The sequence below is a fragment of the Gouania willdenowi genome, chromosome 1, assembly GCF_900634775.1.
Source record: "Gouania willdenowi chromosome 1, fGouWil2.1, whole genome shotgun sequence".
Lineage (NCBI taxonomy): Eukaryota > Metazoa > Chordata > Actinopteri > Blenniiformes > Gobiesocidae > Gouania > Gouania willdenowi.
The window spans coordinates 34815844-34835815 of NC_041044.1; the positions used below are offsets into that span (position 1 = coordinate 34815844).

Here is a 19972-nt window from a genome sequence, read left to right on the forward strand (position 1 = left end):
ACTTTACAAGGACTGACGCACACCAGGAAGTGCTGTCAGTTTGATGTTCAGGTCTTAAACGCTTCTTCACTGATGAACCTCCGTCTCTACTTGAGGTATGGATATCATCCCATAGATACACCGACTGAAGTGCCTCTGCCGACACACAAACACATGGATGCTGCCACATTGACGAAGCATGGGCTCCAGGCTGAAGTAAGCTCATTGTGTCAGTTCATTATTAGCAAAAGAAGAAATTATCTGCTTGTCAGGCAGATAATGTGTGTGTGTGTGTGTGTGTGTGTGTGTGTGTGTGGTTTGTAGGACTTCCTCTCATGTCTGCAAGAGAAACTTCCTGTTTAAACTCTTTCTTTCAGCTGTGGTGCACCTCTAAGTGATACTAAAATCCAAATCTATCAACATATCCTTTCACAATGACTTTGTTTGGCTTGATGCTCAATGAATATAATCTTACATCAGTGTTTTGAATCTCTCTGATCAGACAAAATCCAAAGCGAACATTTTACTGGTTCTTCGAAGCAACTTGCCTTGTAGCTGCAGACAAAGGTGAGGCCCAAAAAGTATCATTCCATGTGTGTCAATACTTTTCATCAGATGATAGAAATTGTTTTAAGAAATGTACACATTGCAAGCTTCTAAATGGGTTTTCTAACTCATAGAAAATCTGATTTGCTGAATGTGTTTCTGCTGTGCTGGGAGTTGCTTATACTTCCTGTCATCTGATCAGAACAACCACAATCTGTCTTGTCACAATGAGTTTAAATGAAAGCTGCAAAATGTACTCTGGATCACATGTGTCAAACTCAAAGCACAGGGGCCAAATCCAGAGCTTTAAAACATACAAATGGGTCCGCAGGGGAAAATAAAAAAGGCTGCATAAAAAATAATCAAATCATTTTGTTGTGATATTTCAGTAGGGTTGCAATGGGGTGTATAATAGCTGGCAAATTTCCACGGAACTTAGGCTTGGGAATTTTGGCAATATTCAAAAAATAGAAACTTTTTATGGGAATTATTTGTTGAAATTAAGCAGAAATTGGGGGTAATTTTGAATCACTGTATCATATGTAAGCATAAATATTGCCATCCATGCAAAATAATACACTAAAACACAGAGCATTTTAACAGATTTATTTGGAAGTGGAACTTTACAATTATTCAAGTAGAGTTTAATTTGTCACAAATTCAATTAAACAGTTTTCACAGTTTTCTCATGCTTGTATAATATAATATTTTACTCTCAAATTGTTCAAAGAATGCTCAATCCTAAAATTGTTTGACAAAATTTCTCCAAAATTCAATAAATATAGTCACTACCTGTCACCTATTGCTTGGGTATTGTCAATGCCTTATACAGTATACTACATACATTTATATAATTTATACATGGAAATGCACAGTAGCGCTAATGTTGAAATTGCTCCATTCACCTCTGTGACCCACTTGAGATCAAACTTATTCCTATTTGGCCCCTGAACTGAAATGACTTTGACACCCTTGCTTTAGATCATCAGTGTGATGGACAATAAGAAATTAAAGGAACATTTTTCAAAATTATTGTTGACCTTCTATGTTACAGAGCCAGGTGTACTGTTTCAGTTTCCAGAGGACTTTAAAGATGAGGTACAAGACTTGTCGCTTTTCCATCAGTGCCATCCACCTTATCACAAAAGTCATAGTTTGTTGAGTACAATTTTTGCCCGACAAAAATGCTGATTGTCTAAAATACCTGCTGCTGTGTAACACTGTCTGCGAAACAACACATATAGCAAAGGTCCCTCTTCAAATGTTTATGTTAGCCTTCAAAGGAGTTTTAAAAAGGCACCTTTGAAAGACAACCAGGGAAGCGTCTTGAGTGTTCGGAAGATTTTAATTATCTCTGCTGAGGAGATAATGTTTTCACGAGTAGTAAATTACATATTTTGACAAATTTTAGCCAAAGATAGACTATACACCATGAAAAATTCAATTTTTAGAGGGGATCTGGATCAATATATTGATTCTGGATCAGTTTCAAAAATTTAAAAATATCAAAAAGTCCCATCAGTGGCAAAATTTCAAAAATGTATATCTTGGTTCATAATTAACCGGTCTTTATTAAATTAGATAAATATCAATTTAATGCGTTATTTGCAATTAATTTCAGGAAAACTTCATGTGCTAAAAATGTATTGCGTTAATCGCTTGTTTTGTTTGCACCCCAAACAGCGCGGAACCCTTTTCATTCTTGCGTTCCCAGTATACCCATAATACTGATGCACAGGCTACAATGGTAGAACCTGAGGAGAAGTCTTTGTGGGCATTCATTTAGCAAAAAACACACAGCGGATGGAAAACTAAAGCCAAGTTGTGTGCAAATTGTGCAAGAAAGAGTTTGTGGATCAGCAGAGGTCTTCTAACCTCCAGCGTAGCTTCGCCACATCAATGCTAACTATGTAGCAGCTCGGACAGTGGTCCTTCTATTGGGATGCTACACTAAACCGAGTGGCCCATACAATCCACTCTGGACAAGATGACAGGGGTCAGAGCCAGAATGAATACTGTAAGTCCATGAGTGACATACAAGATGGCGCCGCGGATGGCTGCTGTGGTGTGTTGGTGCGCACTTTTTTGTCTTGTTTTTGTTGTAAAATCCGCAACTGGCTTCTCTTATTCAAGAGAAGAGCTCTTGAATGTCAGGGCAACAACCCCGAGAGATTTATTTCCCACTTTCATCGCTTCCTCTGTGGATTTACTGGACATTTTACTCAAAGGCGCGCTCACCTTTGCTCACGCAGTGAAGCGCCGGAGGAGAGGAAAAAGAGCTGGTGCGCTTGTGCGCCTCCGCCAGCGCGGCCGGCGCACACCGTTACCGGGGATATTCCTCTCTAACGTGCGCTCACTGTGTAACAAAGTGGACGAACTCCAGCTGCTGTTAGGTAGAAACAGAGACTTCTCCTCATCTTCTGTTCTGTGCTTCACGGAAACGTGGCTGTGTGGAGCGGTACCGGACTCTGCGCTGCAGCTGGCCGGCTTCCAACTTCACAGAGCGGACCGAGACGCGGAGCTCACCGGGAAGAGGAAAGGTGGAGGAATCTGCTTTTATGTGAACAGTAACTGGTGTAACGACGTGACAGTGATCCTCCAGCACTGCTCTCCTCACCTGGAATCCTTTATTATCAACAGCAAACCCTTCTATTCTCCCCGTGAGTTCGCTTCATTCATCCTGGTTGGCGTGTACATCCCACCGTCAGCTGATGTGCGCGAGGCACAGCGCACACTCGCCGACCAGATCCTGTGCATGGAGCGGACCTACCCGGACTCTTTTATCATTGTGCTTGGTGACTTTAATAAAGGGGACCTCTCACACCAGCTCCCCAAATATAGACAATTAATTAAATGTCCGACCAGAGAGGAGAAGACACTGGATCACTGTTACACCACACTAAGCAGTGCTTATCACGCCGTTTCCCGTGCTGCACTGGGCCAATCGGACCATTTGATGGTCCATCTGATTCCTTCATACAGACAGAGGCTGAAGCTCTGTAAACCTGTGGTGAAGGAATCTAAACAATGGACCAGTGAAGCAGTGGAGAAACTCCAGGAGTGTTTGGACTGGACTGACTGGGATGTTTTCAGGTCTGCGAACAGTTCTCTGGATGAGTTTACAGACGCTGTGACGTCCTACATCAGCTTCTGTGAGGACAGCTGCATTCCATCAAAGACCAGGGTGAGTTATAACAATGACAAACCCTGGTTCACAGCTAAGCTCAGAGGGCTGAGGGCAGACAAAGAGGTCGCTTTCAGGAGTGGAGACAGAGCCAGGTACAGAGAGTCGAAGTACACGTTTGAAAAGGAGGTGAGAAAAGCCAAACGTTTGTACTCAGAGAAGCTACAATATCAGTTCTCTGCAAATGACTCGGCTTCTGTCTGGAGAGGGCTCAGGCAAATTACAAACTACAAGCCCAGAGCCCCTGCTGCTGCTAACGACCTCTGCCTGGCCAACAGTCTGAATGAGTTCTATTGTAGATTTGACAGACAATGGGACAGACCTGACTCCAACCCCCCTCACACCTCTGACCAGCCTCACTCCAACACCTTCACCCCCCATATCAAAGCTACAGTTTCACCCCAGCTGCCTACAGAGGCTCTCTCCCCTATCTTCCCCCCCTCCTCCCCCCCTCCTACAGAGACACCTTTCTCCATCAAAGAGAGAGATGTGAATAGACTTTTCAGGAGACAAAACCCCCGTAAGGCCTGTGGACCGGACTCTGTCTCTCCTTCTACCTTAAAGCACTGTGCTGATCAGCTGTCTCCAGTGTTCACAGACATTTTTAACACCTCACTGGAGACATGCACCGTACCAGCCTGTTTTAAGGCCTCCACCATCGTTCCTGTCCCTAAAAAGCTGAGGATCACAGGACTTAATGACTACAGACCCATCGCTCTGACATCTGTGGTCATGAAGTCCTTTGAACGCCTCATGCTCTCCCACATCAAGGACATCACCGACCCCCACCTGGACCCCCTGCAGTTTGCCTATAGATCCAACAGGTCAGTAGACGATGCTGTAAACCTGGCTCTCCACTTCATCCTCCAGCACCTGGACTCCCCAGGCTCCTACGCCAGGATCCTGTTTGTGGACTTCAGCTCTGCTTTTAATACAATAATCCCAGCTCTCCTTCAGGACAAGCTTTCCCAGCTGAACGTGCCAGACTCCACCTGCAGGTGGATCACAGACTTCCTGTCTGACAGGAAGCAGCACGTGAAGCTGGGAAAAACCATCTCTGCTCCCCGGACCATCAGCACTGGATCTCCTCAGGGCTGTGTTCTTTCTCCTCTGCTCTTCTCCCTGTACACCAACAGCTGCACCTCCTCTCACCAGTCGGTCAAACTCCTGAAGTTTGCAGACGACACGACCATCATCGGTCTCATCGCTGATGGAGACGAGTCTGACTACAGGTGGGAGACAGACCGGCTGGTGTCCTGGTGCAGCCAGAACAAACCTGGAGCTCAATGCTTTAAAGACAGTGGAGATGATAGCAGACTTCAGGAAGAACCCAGCCCCCCTCACCCCCCTCACCCTGGGAGACTCTACAGTGAGCTCTGTAGAGTACTTCTGCTTCCTGGGGACCATCATCACTCAGGACCTCAAGTGGGAGCTGAACATCAGCTCCCTTATCAAAAAAGCTCAGCAGAGGATGTACTTTCTGCGGCAGCTGAAGAAGTTCAGTCTGCCAACAAAGATGATGGTGAACTTCTACAGCTCCATCATCCAGTCCATCCTCTGCTCCTCCATCACCATCTGGTACGCTGCAGCTACGGCCAAGGACAAGGCCAGACTGCAGCGTATCATCCGCTCTGCAGAGAAGGTCATCGGCTGCAATCTGCCCTCTCTCCAGGACCTGTACGCCTCCAGGATTTTGAGGCGTGCAGGAAAGATTGTGGCCGACCCCTCCCACCCCGGTCATAAACTGTTTCAATCTCTCCCTTCTGGTAGGAGGTTTCGGTCCATCAGGACCAGAACCTCCAGACACAAAAACAGCTTCTTTCCCTCTGCCACCATCCACATGAACACACCCCAAGTCACCCACTGAACCCCCCCACCCGATCACCACCTCCACCAGCTTGATACCTGCTGCACTGTATATATATATATTTATATTTATCCTATTTATCCTTTATTCTCTATCTATCCTTTATTTATCCCTCATCCTTTATATTTATCATTATTATTATTATTATTATTGTTGCTGGGTTGTTCTTTGTTGTGTTGTTTTTATTTCTTTTATTTCTTTTTGTTGCTTGTTTTGTGCACCAACCACCAAGTCAAATTCCTTGTACTGTCCTCAAAACTGTACATGGCAAATAAAACATTTCTGATTCTGATTCTGATTCTGATTCTGACAAATGAACAAAGTCATGGATAAATGACTGTAGTGGACAGTCGTCCTCTTTTTATGGTAGATGATGTGGGGATACTACTACTAAGTGATTACTGGATGTTATTACAGTATTTTATTTTGTGATGAACAATGTTATTTTTGATGTGCTAATTTACAGCACTGTAATTGATAGGTCTGTTTTATGTATTATATATTATCTGAAGGAGAGAAAAAGCAAAAAGTTTGGTGTTCAATAATTGTATTGATCATAAAATTGTTCTTACTGTTTATGATGTGCTAACTTATAGCACAACATATAGACCTGGTGTTTTATTTCATTTGTATTTTCTCTAATTTGTAGATTGACTAAAGTACACATCACTATTACCCTGATGGTCTAAACTAAAGGTATAAGCAGTCCTTTACAGTCTCACATACAGTGAAATGGTTAGTCTGTTAAAAACAAACAATAAATGACTTTATAAAGCCACTATGTGTCATGCCCTCTACCTCTGGCATCTCCTGAACTGGTCCGTTGGCACCATCTGGTGGTCTCCATGCCTCACTATCCAGACTACTCAACTCTAATCATCAGGATTGCTTCCAGCTGCGGCGGGGAGTGGTCACACCACTACTTAAGACACCGGCAGACCACAAACCGACGCCAAACTGTAAGCATTGCAGACTCTGACCCTCTCAGCCGATGGGAGCTCTCCTGCTTCCTTCCCTCCTGGAACCATCATCACCGCTGGAATCCCTCAGCTCACTCCACCCTTCAGCTGGTTCTTCCCCACTCCTGTGCCAGGCTCCTTCGTTTCGGCCGCGTTGGCTGCAGCTCGAGCGTCTCTGTGTTCCTGCCCATTTGGGGTTCAGAGGTTTCCTTTGTTAGTTTAGTCATTCTGAGGTTATGCCTTTAGACCTAGGGTTCTTTTTTTTTCATCAGTAGTTTCCTGATCGTTTTTAGTTAATCTTAGTATTAGGTCTCCCTCAGTTAGCTCAGCACTTAATTTCTCCACCACCCCACTTAGGGCGCTGGTAGGTTTTCTGTTGTATTCAGTTTTTGTGAAATAAATCAGTTAATTGTATCTGTGCCTCCTGTTGTGCTGTCTGCGCTTGAGCCTCAGTTCCGTCTCGTGACAGTACAGTTTGGCCATAATGAGCTCAGCAGACCGCACTACAGATGAGGCCTCAGCCGCTCATCATGCTGTAGTTAGTCATGACGCAATTCTAGGCCGGCATGATGAGCTACTCAAGACTCTCGTGTCTAGCGTTAAAGCTCTAATCAGCCAAATGTCTCACCTTACTGGTCAGCAGTCCGTGTTAGCATCTTCACTAGCTGCGTCAGGTTGCCAGCCTACCCCCATTAATGCCCCCGAGACGACGGTTGTAGGCTCTCCCTCTGCCCTGGCCACAGTAGGCCGTGAACCCACGGTTCCGGTTCCTGAGCGCTATGCTGGAGATCTCGGCTCTTGCCAGGCCTTCTTGACTCAGGTTTCACTCGTCTTTGAGTTACAACCGACCTCCTACGCGTCCGATAGGGCTAAAATCGCATATCTAATTGGCCTTCTACGGGGGCCTGCACGGGACTGGGGAACAGCTGTGTGGGAGAAACAGGGGGAGATCTGCACCTCCTACTCCCGCTTCTCTGCAGACATGAGGCGCGTCTTCGATCACCCAGTTCGGGGGCGAGACGCTGGAGATCGCCTCATGGCCCTGAGGCAGGGGGCCCGCAGTGTTGCAGAGTACTCCGTGGAATTCCAGGCCCTTGCAGCTACCAGTGGGTTCAACGATCCGGCCCTCCAGAGGTCATTCTATAGGGGACTGTCCGAGGCTCTGAAGGATGAACTCGCCACCAAGGAGGAGGTGGGCAGCCTGGAGGCCCTAATCTCCCTCGCCATCCGGCTTGACAATCGCTTGAGGGAGAGGCGCAGAGAGCGCGCACACTGGAGGGACTCAGCACCCTCCCGCCGACTGAGTCCCACTCTCCAGCCTGCTACGCCCACACCGTTCCCTGAGGCTGCCTCCGAGGCCATGGAGGCACTTCATTGCTTCCTGCCCCAAGAGACCAGCAAAAAAGAGGGCTCACTCGTGACAGGGAGTCTACGAGTGAGCCGGACTGCTTCCACCTCCCCTCATCTGTTACAGCTACCCGCTACACTCAGCTATCAGAACCACTCACTTTCTGTGACCGTGCTGGTGGATTCTGGGGCCGAGGAGAACTTCCTTGACTCGGACCTCGCCAGGCAGCTCTACATCCCGTCGGTGCCACTGGATTCTCCCGTGGAGGCCCGTGCTCTCAACGGCCTCCCCCTGGCCACGATCCACCGGAGAACAGTTCCTGTCACCCTCCGGTTAGCAGGTAACCATCATGAAACACTAACCTTTCACTTGTTGGAACATTCTCGCCCACAGTTGGTGCTGGGGCACCCCTGGCTGATTAAACATAACCCCTCCATTGACTGGTGCGGCAGCCAGGTTAAGTCCTGGAGTACTGGGTGTCATGCTAACTGTCTCCGTTCAGCCCCATCCCCTGCTCCAGTAAATCCCAAGCCAGATCCTCGGCCTCCGGACCTGTCCGGCGTTCCTGAGGTTTACCATGACCTAGGTCCAGTCTTCAGTAAAGAGGATGCCCTATCCTTGCCTCCTCACCGGCCCTACGACTGTGCCATCGAGCTCCTGCCTGGAGCCACTTTGCCCTCTGGCCGTCTGTACAACCTCTCTAAACCCGAGCAGGCCGCCATGGAAACTTACATAAGGGACTCCCTGGCAGCAGGTATCATTCGGCCCTCCACTTCTCCGGTAGGTGCGGGATTCTTTTTCGTAAATAAGAAGGACGGGTCCCTGCGACCCTGTATTGACTTTCGGGGCCTAAATAATATAACCGTGAAGAACAAGTACCCTCTACCTCTGATAAACTCTGCCTTCACCCTCCTCCATGGGGCCAAAGTGTTCTCCAAACTAGACCTGAGAAATGCTTATCATTTAGTGAGAATAAGAGAGGGAGATGAGTGGAAGACGGGTTTTAATACCCCCCTGGGACACTTTGAGTACTTAGTAATGCCCTTTGGCCTCACGAATGCCCCCGCCGTCTTCCAGAACCTGGTTAACGATGTGCTCCGGGATATGATCAACCACTTTGTGTTTGTTTACATAGACGATATCCTGATTTATTCCAGAGACCAAGAGGAACACGTCCGCCATGTCCGCCTGGTTTTGGAGCGCCTGTGGAAGAACCGCCTTTTTGCTAAAGCGGAGAAGTGTGAGTTTCACATTACTACAGTATCATTTTTGGGTTTTGTCATCTCCCCAGGACGTGTTATGATGGACCCGGCCAAGCTATCGGCTGTCTCCGAGTGGCCCCAGCCAGAGACCCGGAAACAGTTACAGCGTTTTTTGGGCTTCGCTAACTTTTACCGCCGCTTCATCCGTGACTATAGTAGGGTGGCAGCCCCTCTCACAGCCCTGACCTCCACCTCAATTCCCTTCCAGTGGACCCCCAAGGCCGAGCAAGCATTTCAGTCCCTCAAGGTACGCTTTACCTCTGCGCCTATCCTTGTTCAGCCAGATCCCCACCTTCAGTTTGTGGTCGAGGTGGATGCCTCCGACTCCGGGGTTGGGGCCGTACTCTCCCAGAGGACCCCATCTGACCAAAAGCTGCATCCCTGTGCCTTCTTCTCTCGCCGCCTGACCCCAGCAGAACGGAACTACGATGTGGGGAACCGGGAGCTGTTGGCGGTCAAGCTCGCTCTAGAGGAGTGGCGGCACTGGCTGGAGGGGGCAGAGCACCCATTCATTGTCTGGACAGACCATAAGAACTTGGAGTACATTCGTTCAGCCAGGAGATTGAACTCTCGGCAGGCCCGCTGGGCGCTGTTTTTTGGTCGCTTCCAGTTTTCCCTCACGTATCGCCCGGGGTCCCGTAACATCAAGCCGGATGCCCTGTCTCGTCAGTTCTCCTGCGACAAACCCTCTGGTGACCCTGAATCTATCCTTCCCCCTGCTCGTCTTGTCGCCTCTCTAACCTGGCAAGTGGAGGATCAGGTCCGTCAAGCACAGTCCCAACAGCCAATCCCAGGTAACTGCCCGCCTAATGTTCTCTATGTTCCTGAGTCTGTGCGTACCCAGGTGCTCCAGTGGGCTCATACCTCTCGCTTCGCCTGCCATCCTGGGGGCTTCCGGACCACAGCCATCCTTCGGCAGAGGTTTTGGTGGCCCTCTCTCGAAAGGGACACTCGGGACTTTGTCGCCGCTTGCCCCACCTGCTCCCGGGGCAAGACCCCTTACAGACCCAGCTCGGGTCTCCTTCAACCACTCCCGGTGCCCACTCGGCCTTGGTCACACATCGCTGTGGATTTCGTCACGGGGCTACCCCCCTCTGGAGGTAACACGGTCATCCTCACCATTGTTGATCGTTTTTCCAAAGCAGCACACTTCGTCGCCCTTCCCAAACTCCCCTCAGCCAGGGAGACGGCATCCCTCCTAGTTGACCACGTCTTCCGGTTGCATGGGATACCAGCAGACATTGTCTCGGACCGGGGTCCACAGTTCATCTCCGGAGTCTGGAAGGCCTTCTGCGCTGCCCTAGGGGCCACCCCCAGTCTCACCTCTGGCTTTCACCCCCAGTCTAATGGCCAAGCGGAGCGGGCCAATCAGTCTCTGGAGACGTACCTCCGGTGTCTGGTCTCCTCCAACCCCACTGCCTGGGTTGAGCATCTGGCCTGGGTGGAGTATGCACACAATTCACAGATAAACTCTTCTCTGGGGATGTCTCCTTTTCAGTGCTCCCTCGGCTATCAACCTCCGTTGTTCCCCTCCCAGGAACAGGAACTCTCCGTTCCCTCTGTACAGACCTTCGTCAGCCAGATCAAAAGGGTCTGGGACAGGGCCAGGGCCAGACTTATTCAATCAACTGAGAGGATGGAGCGGCAGGCCAACCGCCGTCGCTGCCCGGCACCAACCTACTCTGTGGGCCAACGAGTCTGGTTGAGGGCCAAGGACCTCCCTCTGAAGGTCGAATCCAGAAAGCTGGCACCCCGGTTCATCGGTCCCTTCCCCGTGGAGAAGATCATCAGTCCGACAGCGGTACGTCTCACCCTTCCCAGAACTTTGAAAATTCACCCCACGTTCCATGTCTCGCAGGTCAGGCCCGCCAGGGACTCCCCCCTGGCTCCTCCTGTTCCCCCCCCCCCTCCTCCCAGGATGGTGGATGACTCGCCCGCCTACTCGGTTCGGCGCTTGCTGGATGTCCGCCGCAGGGGTCGCGGCCTCCAGTTTCTCGTGGACTGGGAGGGTTACGGGCCTGAGGAGAGGAGCTGGGTTCCCCGCAGTCAGATCCTTTGCCCTGACCTAATCAGGGATCTCAAGCGGCGGCGTCCTGAACGTTTTGGTCGTGCGCCTGGAGGCGCACGTAGGAGGGGGGGGTACTGTCATGCCCTCTACCTCTGGCATCTCCTGAACTGGTCCGTTGGCACCATCTGGTGGTCTCCATGCCTCACTATCCAGACTACTCAACTCTAATCATCAGGATTGCTTCCAGCTGCGGCGGGGAGTGGTCACACCACTACTTAAGACACCGGCAGACCACAAAACCGACGCCAAACTGTAAGCATTGCAGACTCTGACCCTCTCAGCCGATGGGAGCTCTCCTGCTTCCTTCCCTCCTGGAACCATCATCACCGCTGGAATCCCTCAGCTCACTCCACCCTTCAGCTGGTTCTTCCCCACTCCTGTGCCAGGCTCCTTCGTTTCGGCCGCGTTGGCTGCAGCTCGAGCGTCTCTGTGTTCCTGCCCATTTGGGGTTCAGAGGTTTCCTTTGTTAGTTTAGTCATTCTGAGGTTATGCCTTTAGACCTAGGGTTCTTTTTTTTTCATCAGTAGTTTCCTGATCGTTTTTAGTTAATCTTAGTATTAGGTCTCCCTCAGTTAGCTCAGCACTTAATTTCTCCACCACCCCACTTAGGGCGCTGGTAGGTTTTCTGTTGTATTCAGTTTTTGTGAAATAAATCAGTTAATTGTATCTGTGCCTCCTGTTGTGCTGTCTGCGCTTGAGCCTCAGTTCCGTCTCGTGACACTATGTCATACATAAATTTAAATGAAAATACCTCAAGTTTGAGGGTGTTTCTCACACAATATTTTTACTCTATTGACAGCACTAGTTATGTTGTGTTGATTCCTCAAGTACCAAACAGAGTTTTATCCAAATCAGATCAGAATTGGGCTTTTTAATCGCAATTCCATAATTATCAATGGGGATATAAATTTGTTCCAAGCCTTACAGATTATGTGGTCATACTGGCAGTGGTGGAGGTTTGTTGCTCTTGTTTAAATTAAAATGGTTAAGGAGTTTTTTGTGCTGCTCTTTGCAATGCTGTTAAATTATTCTCTGTTCTAAACCCTAATCTGCTCCTAATGAAGGATTATTAACTACTAACCATTTAAGGAGTTCCTTTACCACTTTTTTCAATAACTGGACATGAGTTCCTATTAATTCAAATACAGATGTTACGATTCATTTGATAAAACACAATTTTGCTCATATAATATGTTGAAGTTTCATTTATTTATTTAACTATTTTTTTCAGGAATTGTACTTTGACCTCCTGACATGTTTGGACTGTCAACTGCCAGTCTTCTTCAGAGGCAACTGACAGTTGAAACATGTCAAGAGAGATCAAAGTAAATTTCCTAAAAAAAACAGTTGTCTGAATAAATAAAACCTTAACATATTATTAAAAAAGAATACAAGAATAATTTTCTGGAATTATTAAGCTGAAGTCAAAGAAACATAAAAGCAGACACCTCTGAAGAAGACTGGCAGTTGACAGTCAAAACATGTCAGGAGATCAAAGTAATTTTCCTGAAAAACAGTTATCTGAATAAATGAAACCTAAACATATTATTAGAAAAGAATACAAAAATAACTAAATTACAATTTAGCTCATATTTTTGCCATCAATCTTAAAAAGTTGCGTTCGGTGTGAAATCCCTTTTGGATTTCAGTCTTTGAATGCCCAAACAAGCAAAAACAACTTGTGCCCGTATTCACAAAGCATCCTAAGGCTAAAAGTAGCTCTTAGAGATGTCACTCTTAGTAAAATCTTAGAATTCCTCAAATTTTAAAAATTTTCTTAGAGTTTTTCCTTGTTAGGATAAACAAAGCATCTTAGGCCCGAAGAGAGTTCCTAAGGTGAAAAACTGTTAGGAGTAGTGAGGAGGACTTTTAAGAAGCCTAAAAGTGTCTTAAACAGACAGAGACAGAGAGGACAAAGTGATATTCTCTGTATGTTTAACGACAGTGATTTCATAAAATGCTATTGGCTTATATTTATTATTATTATTATTATTATTATTATTATTATTATTATTATTATTATTATTATTATTATTGTTTGTGGTTAGTTTTAGTTTTTTCACACAATCAACCAAGTTGTATTGTTTTAAACTCTAACTGGCAATAAAACTATTCTGATTCTGGCTTTTCTCACACATTGTAACGTAATAGCAGCCTTGTATTGTTGCGTGATTTGTTCGCTCCCTTCTCTGTGTGCCGTAATCTCCGCCCTCGCTTTGATTGCAGCAGGTAACAGCACTTCACACTCGTATCTTGTGCCACACAGGAGAAGGAACGATGCATTCATTAGCAGGGCCAGCAATCACAGTAATCACTGACAGCTGTGTCTGCTCCACCATTAATATCAAATACATAAAGTGGTAAAATTACCAACATGGACAGTCAACTACAAGAAGTAAATCAATATAATAATTTGCATGTGAATGAGGTTCAAACATTTTAAGCTGTGTATAAATTAATTTAATTTTGCTGAATTAAATTCATTTCATGATTACACATTTCTTAATGCAGTCCAAGTATGATCCATTCATTACCAGAAGCACAGAGTGCTTTTTTCTCCTCTTTCTCTAACAACCAATTACAGCTTTTAGCAGACTGCATCATACCCAGCAACAGGATCAACCACACCTCCTCTCTAAGATAAACATTTCTGTCAACTCCTTGCTCAGAGTTGCTCTCAGAAACTTCCTGACACACTTTTAAGCTATAAGATTCCTTGCTAGGAATTTTTAGGCTAAGTTAGGACCTCTCTGAAGGGACTCTGAGAAGCTTTGTGAATACGGGCACTGGTTATTTCATATTCATTTTCACATTTTCTTTCACTCACTAGGAGTCTGACCAGATGTTACCAAACTTCTGTTTCCCCTATGACACACAAAAGTGAGTATTGATATAAAGGGACAGATTTCCTGCAGAAGTAGTCTCGTTCTTTACATTTTCTTATCACTCCATCTTGTTCCAGAGCGAGATTTGGGAATGCTGTGCAGCAGTTCACTTTTGTTCTTACGGACCTTGAAGGATGCCAACGCTTTGGTTTTTGTCGTCTCACCCACAGCTCACACACCTGCCTTTGCATACTCAGGTAAAGTAAATATATTATTATTATGGTGCCAATCACACCCTTGTGTGTTTTCTAAGAAATTGTCTTCTTTTAAATTTAATTCCAGTTATCTTCCGTGGTTTGAAGTGTTTTACAAACTCCTCAATAACTTGGCTGATCACCTCTCTAAAGGACAGGTGAGAGGATTTAAAGTGGTAACCTCAAACGAGTTTAACGTTTAATAAACTACTATCTGTTTAACAATGTGTGTCTTCAACAGATCAAGGAACTGGGAGAGCTCCTGTCTGCCCTCTATGAACAGCCGGTACCACAAACAGCTGGAACTATCAGTCTGCCAATGGTTAGTTTAGTTAGTTTGTAAGAACAAATGACGAATCAGAAATCATGCTGATAGAATTTGAGGCTGACAGTTTGACAATAATGGGGGTGTGGTTTATTGTGGTGGGAGAATAGTCGCTGTTCAGTCCAGGCTCTGTGGAGCTTGCATGTTCTCCCTGTTCTTGCAAGGTGTTCTCTCCTGATACTCTGGATTTGGAGTTGGTTTTACAGTGAGACTATAATTTAAGCACATTCATACCCACCTTTGATTACACAGATCCTTACACCTTACCTAATTTTTTTTTACCCTAACCTTTCCCATTTTTCCTTACACCAAACCTCACCCCTGATACCTCCAAACCCTACCACCCCTCCCCAACCCCAACCCACCCCTTATTTGACACGTCCCGGTATAGCACTTCACCTTTTATACCAAAATCTTAATTATATATGTTTAATTAATTTTTAGATGGGGTGAGGCAATAATCGGGTTTTTAATCACACAGGAAGCTGTAGACCTCCACCTCATTGATTCCTAGACCTGTTAAATTGACAAACTTTTTACCTTGTTCCTTTACTTTATACTATTTTATTATTTTTTATTGTACTGTTATAGAGAGGGAGAAGGAATTCCTGTAGCCCGTACCCATAAAATCTCTATCCCTACCTAACCCCTGCCCCCCCCCCAACCCTAACCTTACCTAACCCCACAAGATCCCTCCACCTATTCCAAAAATGCCAACATAGCTCCAAAGGAGTCATAATTAAGCGAAAGTGTCATAAATTAGTGAACGACACTTTAATGCATTCTTCATGACACCTTATTCAAGGTAATGACATGAAATGACAGCGTAAAGTCAGCCTTATGTATAAAACTTCAAGTAAAGTGTTACAGAAAGTAATAAAAGTTCATGAATCAAAATGTTTTATAATTCTCAAAGTTTTATTTTGGCAACATGTTATTTACAAACGAATTGACATTTAAAAGCAGAATTGCATGTTTCAAATGTAATGTTTATATATGCAAAACTAATTTTTTGTCACATTTGTTTGTTTGTATGCAATAGATCCCATATTTCATTGCTCCTGACACCAGAAGTCTCCCTTCTATTCCAGAAAATGTAAGATTAAACTAACAACAAAGGTTATGCATCACTTAATTAAAAGCAAAACACTTCTTTTCACACACACTACTAAGTCATGTTCGTATTCTCAGAGGAATCTGACTGAGATGATTGTAGCAGTCGATGTGGAAAACCTGCTTCAGCTCTACGCCAGCATGTTGTTCGAGAGGCGTATCCTTATCTTTGCAAGCAAACTCAGCATAGTAAGATATTTACTGTCGCCTGCTTGAATACTGTACTATACTGTCTGTATGAATATGACGTTTTGTGGTGTGAAACCGGATTCATTCAAACAAATGTAAAATACTGTGTGAACCTTAACAAGTTATAGAGAAACTGGATGTAAAGAATCCCTTTATTTTATTAAATATAACACCCCAGGTTAATTTTTTTTAATTACAATTATGTCCTCAATTATCCATGTTCAATTACAACTAAATTATGATCACGGTTACCAGCATTTTTTCCAATTACAATTAAAAGTATTTTTCCACTGAGTCAATTACAATTGTGTTTAAGTTCAATTACAATTGATCACAATTACTGAGACGTTAATGAATAACCCCATAAAGCACATTAACTCACTCAGTGCCATTGACGAGATAACCCGTCATTTGCGTTTTTTTCACGGGGATTACTAGAAAACACCCTGACGGAGGTCCCTCATCAATATCTAAGTTGTGGGGTGATGTAGTGACCAACTGTGCCCTGAAGATGGAAGCAGTGCACCTTTAGATGAGAGATTAGCCACTGATGCTACCCAGCAAAGCAGGAAGAAGCAGGAAAAAGGGAAATTATGGCGCTACAGAGTGATATTGTGATGTATCCAGCAGCTCACATACTGACACAGAACATGTGTGGACCTGAGTAGATTATTGATAATGTTGTGATCGTGAGATAAAACCATCAACTAACCGGGCTAAACGGGTCATCACTGCGTGTCGGGAGGAGGGGGGGTACAAAATACCCCCAGCCTGTGAGCCAGATAGCAAAATAATAGGTGACACATAGGAGGTAGCAGCGCACCTTTGGATGAGAGATCATCCGTGCTCAGCAGAGCTCAGAGGGAGAGAGGAAAAGCATTTATGAGTACGAGAGTTGACGTTCCCAGCAACGCACAGCAGCGCACACTCGACCAGAGCATGTGTGGAACTCATGGATAATGTGGCGATGGTGAGATAAAACCATAAAAAAAAAACGGGGAACGCAGTGACATGTCGGGAAGGAAGAGGAAGTTGCGTGTGTGCAGAATGACGGGAGAGAAAGTTGGAGGAACGCCAAAATACAGTAAGAAATACATTTAACTCTGAACCAGATAGCAAAATAATAATAATTTTGCCATCAAAAGCCCGGTCTGAGTGTTTTTTTTTTAATTTTTTTTTTTATGTTTTATACAAGGAAACAATGTTTGTCACTGAAGCAAAAAAAATAGCTTTAAAGTTACTGACAGGGTTTTTTTTTTAGAAAAAGCCTGTTTTCTCAGCTTTTTGCTCTGAAACTGAAGATTTGTGTAAAACTTGCTCTATTCAACGGCTGATTACAAAAGAACGAAACGAGCCAGAAACTTTTTATTGATGAAAGTAGAGGCTTCAATCTTTCAGAATCTGGTGTCAAATTTCAGATAGTCATAGTAGTTTCTGTGGGTCTTTAAAAATCAGTCAAAATGCTCAAAAACGGCTCACACTGAGGGGGGTAGAAAATCTGAAAATGGCTGGCACTGAATGAGTTAAAATACACTAAAACATAATCTGTCATCTAATTATTTTTTTAATCTCTTAGTTACCTTGTTAGGCTTCCTAATCAATGAAAATATTGTAAATAATATTTTTGTGGTGGGTGCCTGAGCCTTTTTTCTGTCAGTATACCACTCAATTTCAAAATATATATTAATATAAAGGAATAATGATACTCAAGAGAACTGAAATGTAGAGAGAAAATTTGATCTGAAACATATTTTAATAATTGTTAACTTGGTATCTGTAAGCCATAGAACTGTAACATGATTCCCCAGTCTTTAATTATATTGTAGTTTTTATAGAATTTCCATGCCAATTAAAAAGTAAATTAACTGAACTTAATTACAGTTACAACAGCAACAGATGTTTTCAATTACAAATACAATTATAATTACACATAACTGTAATTAATTATCAATTACACGATTAAAATTATAATTGACTCCAACGCTGACTCCAGGTGCCTTTCAGGTTTTTGCTTGAGGGAGCCACACTAGCATTGGGCATGTATGTCACAGCAAATCTTATCTCACGTATTAACTACAGCAACAACTGCTTTGAATAGTTTACGGTTCACTAAACCGTTTTAGGTCACTTTAATCACTTTTCAGTTAGGCTCATGATATGAAGCTTTCTTTTTTTTTCTTGTACAGCTGACATCTTGCCTGCATGCACTCAATGCTATCTTATACCCAATGTACTGGCAGCACATCTTCATACCTGTCCTGCCACCACACCTCTTGGACTACTGCTGGTGAGATGTTTTTCACTCATTCTAACTTTTTATCAAGCTATAACAACGCACGGAAAACCTCCTTCCCACACAACTATTTTATCAAGAATCCTCTTTTAAGCTTATTAAAATGTATATTTACCAATATATTGATTGATTAAACTTCCTGCCAATCCACCTATCTGAATGGCATTGGCCACTAACTCATTTACAAATAAAACAGCAGCACAACAGGCAGCATGGTGGTATAGTGGTTAGCGCTACTGTTTGTTACAGACCTGGTGTAAATGCTTGGGTCTTTTCAGTTTGGAGTTTGCATGTTCTCCCTGTGCTTGATTTCCTACCTTCATCCAAAAAATTGTCTGATTGGTTAAATCAGTGCTTCTCAAACATTTTCTGTTGTAAACTCCTTTGAAAGAATACAGTTTTCAGGGCCCCTATCTCAACAAAACCTTAACAAAATGGTTAGAAAAAGTAAGCTTTGTTGAAAAAGGCAATAACTGTGACTATTCCAATTCAAAACTCATTAAAATAAATAAATAAAATGTGCAATCACATATTTTAGAACGGTAATAATAAAGAGCAGTTCTCATGCATCAGTTCTTTTCTGTTTTGCAGCGCACCAATGCCTTTCCTCATCGGGGTTCACAGCACTTTGTCTGAGGTAACCTGGTTTATAGCTCTGAGTACATCAGTTTTGATCATTTAATGAATGCTTCTTTTCTTTAGAGAATGTTTTCTTATTAAACGTTGTGTCTGTCTGACAGTGGGTGAGGAATCAAGCATTGGAGGAGATTGTGATTTTGAATGTTGATACCAACACACTGGAAACCCCTTTTGATGACCTCAACCGAGTTCCTCCAGAAGTGGTATAAATACATGTTTGTGTGGATTTAAATGATTATTATTGCTTGTCAATAGTTAGTGTTGTGCACAAGACCACATTATCCAAGACCAAGGTTTGCCCGAGACCAGAATGCATCGCAAACAAGACAAGACAGAGTCAAGACCAAGACCGAGGCCATAAAAAATTTATTTCAAAACCATGACAAGTTTGAACAGTTAAAGAACATTTTCATTAGTTTTAGTTTCTTTAAAATACATTTGATAGACAAACAAAAGGTTTGTCTATCAAGTTCTTCTCCTCCTTATCATTTTAGTAAGGTTGAAGAATATCAAAAATTAATGCTGGTCTTGACCGGTCTTGACAGCCGAGACTGAAACAAGACAAAGTAAAGATGCTTTCAATTCCGAGACAAGACTAAGACCATTAGAATCTGGTCTCGAGACCAAGAACAGTCTTGAGTACTACAACAATATCATTAGTCAATGAGGATGTGGATTTGCAGGTAACACAGTACTACCTCTAGCTGGGGCCTGAACTACAGTGATACGTGCACTCATATCAGAGTCTATGAAACACCAGAAAAAATCTCCACTAACACAAGATAAAGTCCATACACTTGTCACTATATCTCTATTGAGAAAACAGTCGACAAAAGCGATATATACCGTCAGGGAGGTTGAGTTTCGGTTTCTGTTTTTAAAATGGAGAGGATTTTTTTTCCCCCACACCTTCAAAAAAATTGTACGCACTGCGTACAGGATTCCGGCTGGCGGCGCCATTGGTTAGGGTAATGAGGGGTTAGGGTCCGAGCTTAATTTGGGCCAGATCCTGCCGTAACAAGATCCGGCCCCTCTTAGATTTTGACCAGCAATTATTTGATTGAATTCAGCCCCTCATAAAAAATAAAAAATAAACACATTTTTTGCTTTTATGTTTTTTG

The 19972-nt window shown here is 44.2% G+C and overlaps 1 protein-coding gene across 3 annotated transcripts in view; it reads left to right on the forward strand.

The window, feature by feature from the left end:
- Window positions 1–50: 50 nt before the first annotated feature.
- dennd1c (DENN domain containing 1C) overlaps window positions 51–19972 on the forward strand; it is a 37400-nt gene continuing 17478 nt past the window's right edge. For 2 of the 3 annotated variants that reach the window (XM_028446870.1, XM_028446879.1), the window contains exons 1-12: window positions 51–195; window positions 482–546; window positions 1580–1623; window positions 14044–14093; window positions 14176–14295; window positions 14381–14450; window positions 14534–14614; window positions 15660–15713; window positions 15809–15919; window positions 18106–18206; window positions 18804–18849; window positions 18953–19054. In XM_028446870.1, the coding sequence (XP_028302671.1) occupies window positions 179–195; window positions 482–546; window positions 1580–1623; window positions 14044–14093; window positions 14176–14295; window positions 14381–14450; window positions 14534–14614; window positions 15660–15713; window positions 15809–15919; window positions 18106–18206; window positions 18804–18849; window positions 18953–19054 (861 nt within the window). In that variant the 5' untranslated portion in view covers window positions 51–178. Of the gene's footprint in view, window positions 196–481; window positions 547–1579; window positions 1624–6223; window positions 6273–14043; window positions 14094–14175; window positions 14296–14380; window positions 14451–14533; window positions 14615–15659; window positions 15714–15808; window positions 15920–18105; window positions 18207–18803; window positions 18850–18952; window positions 19055–19972 lie in introns of those variants that run through there. The other variant, XM_028446888.1, reaches the window with a different exon arrangement.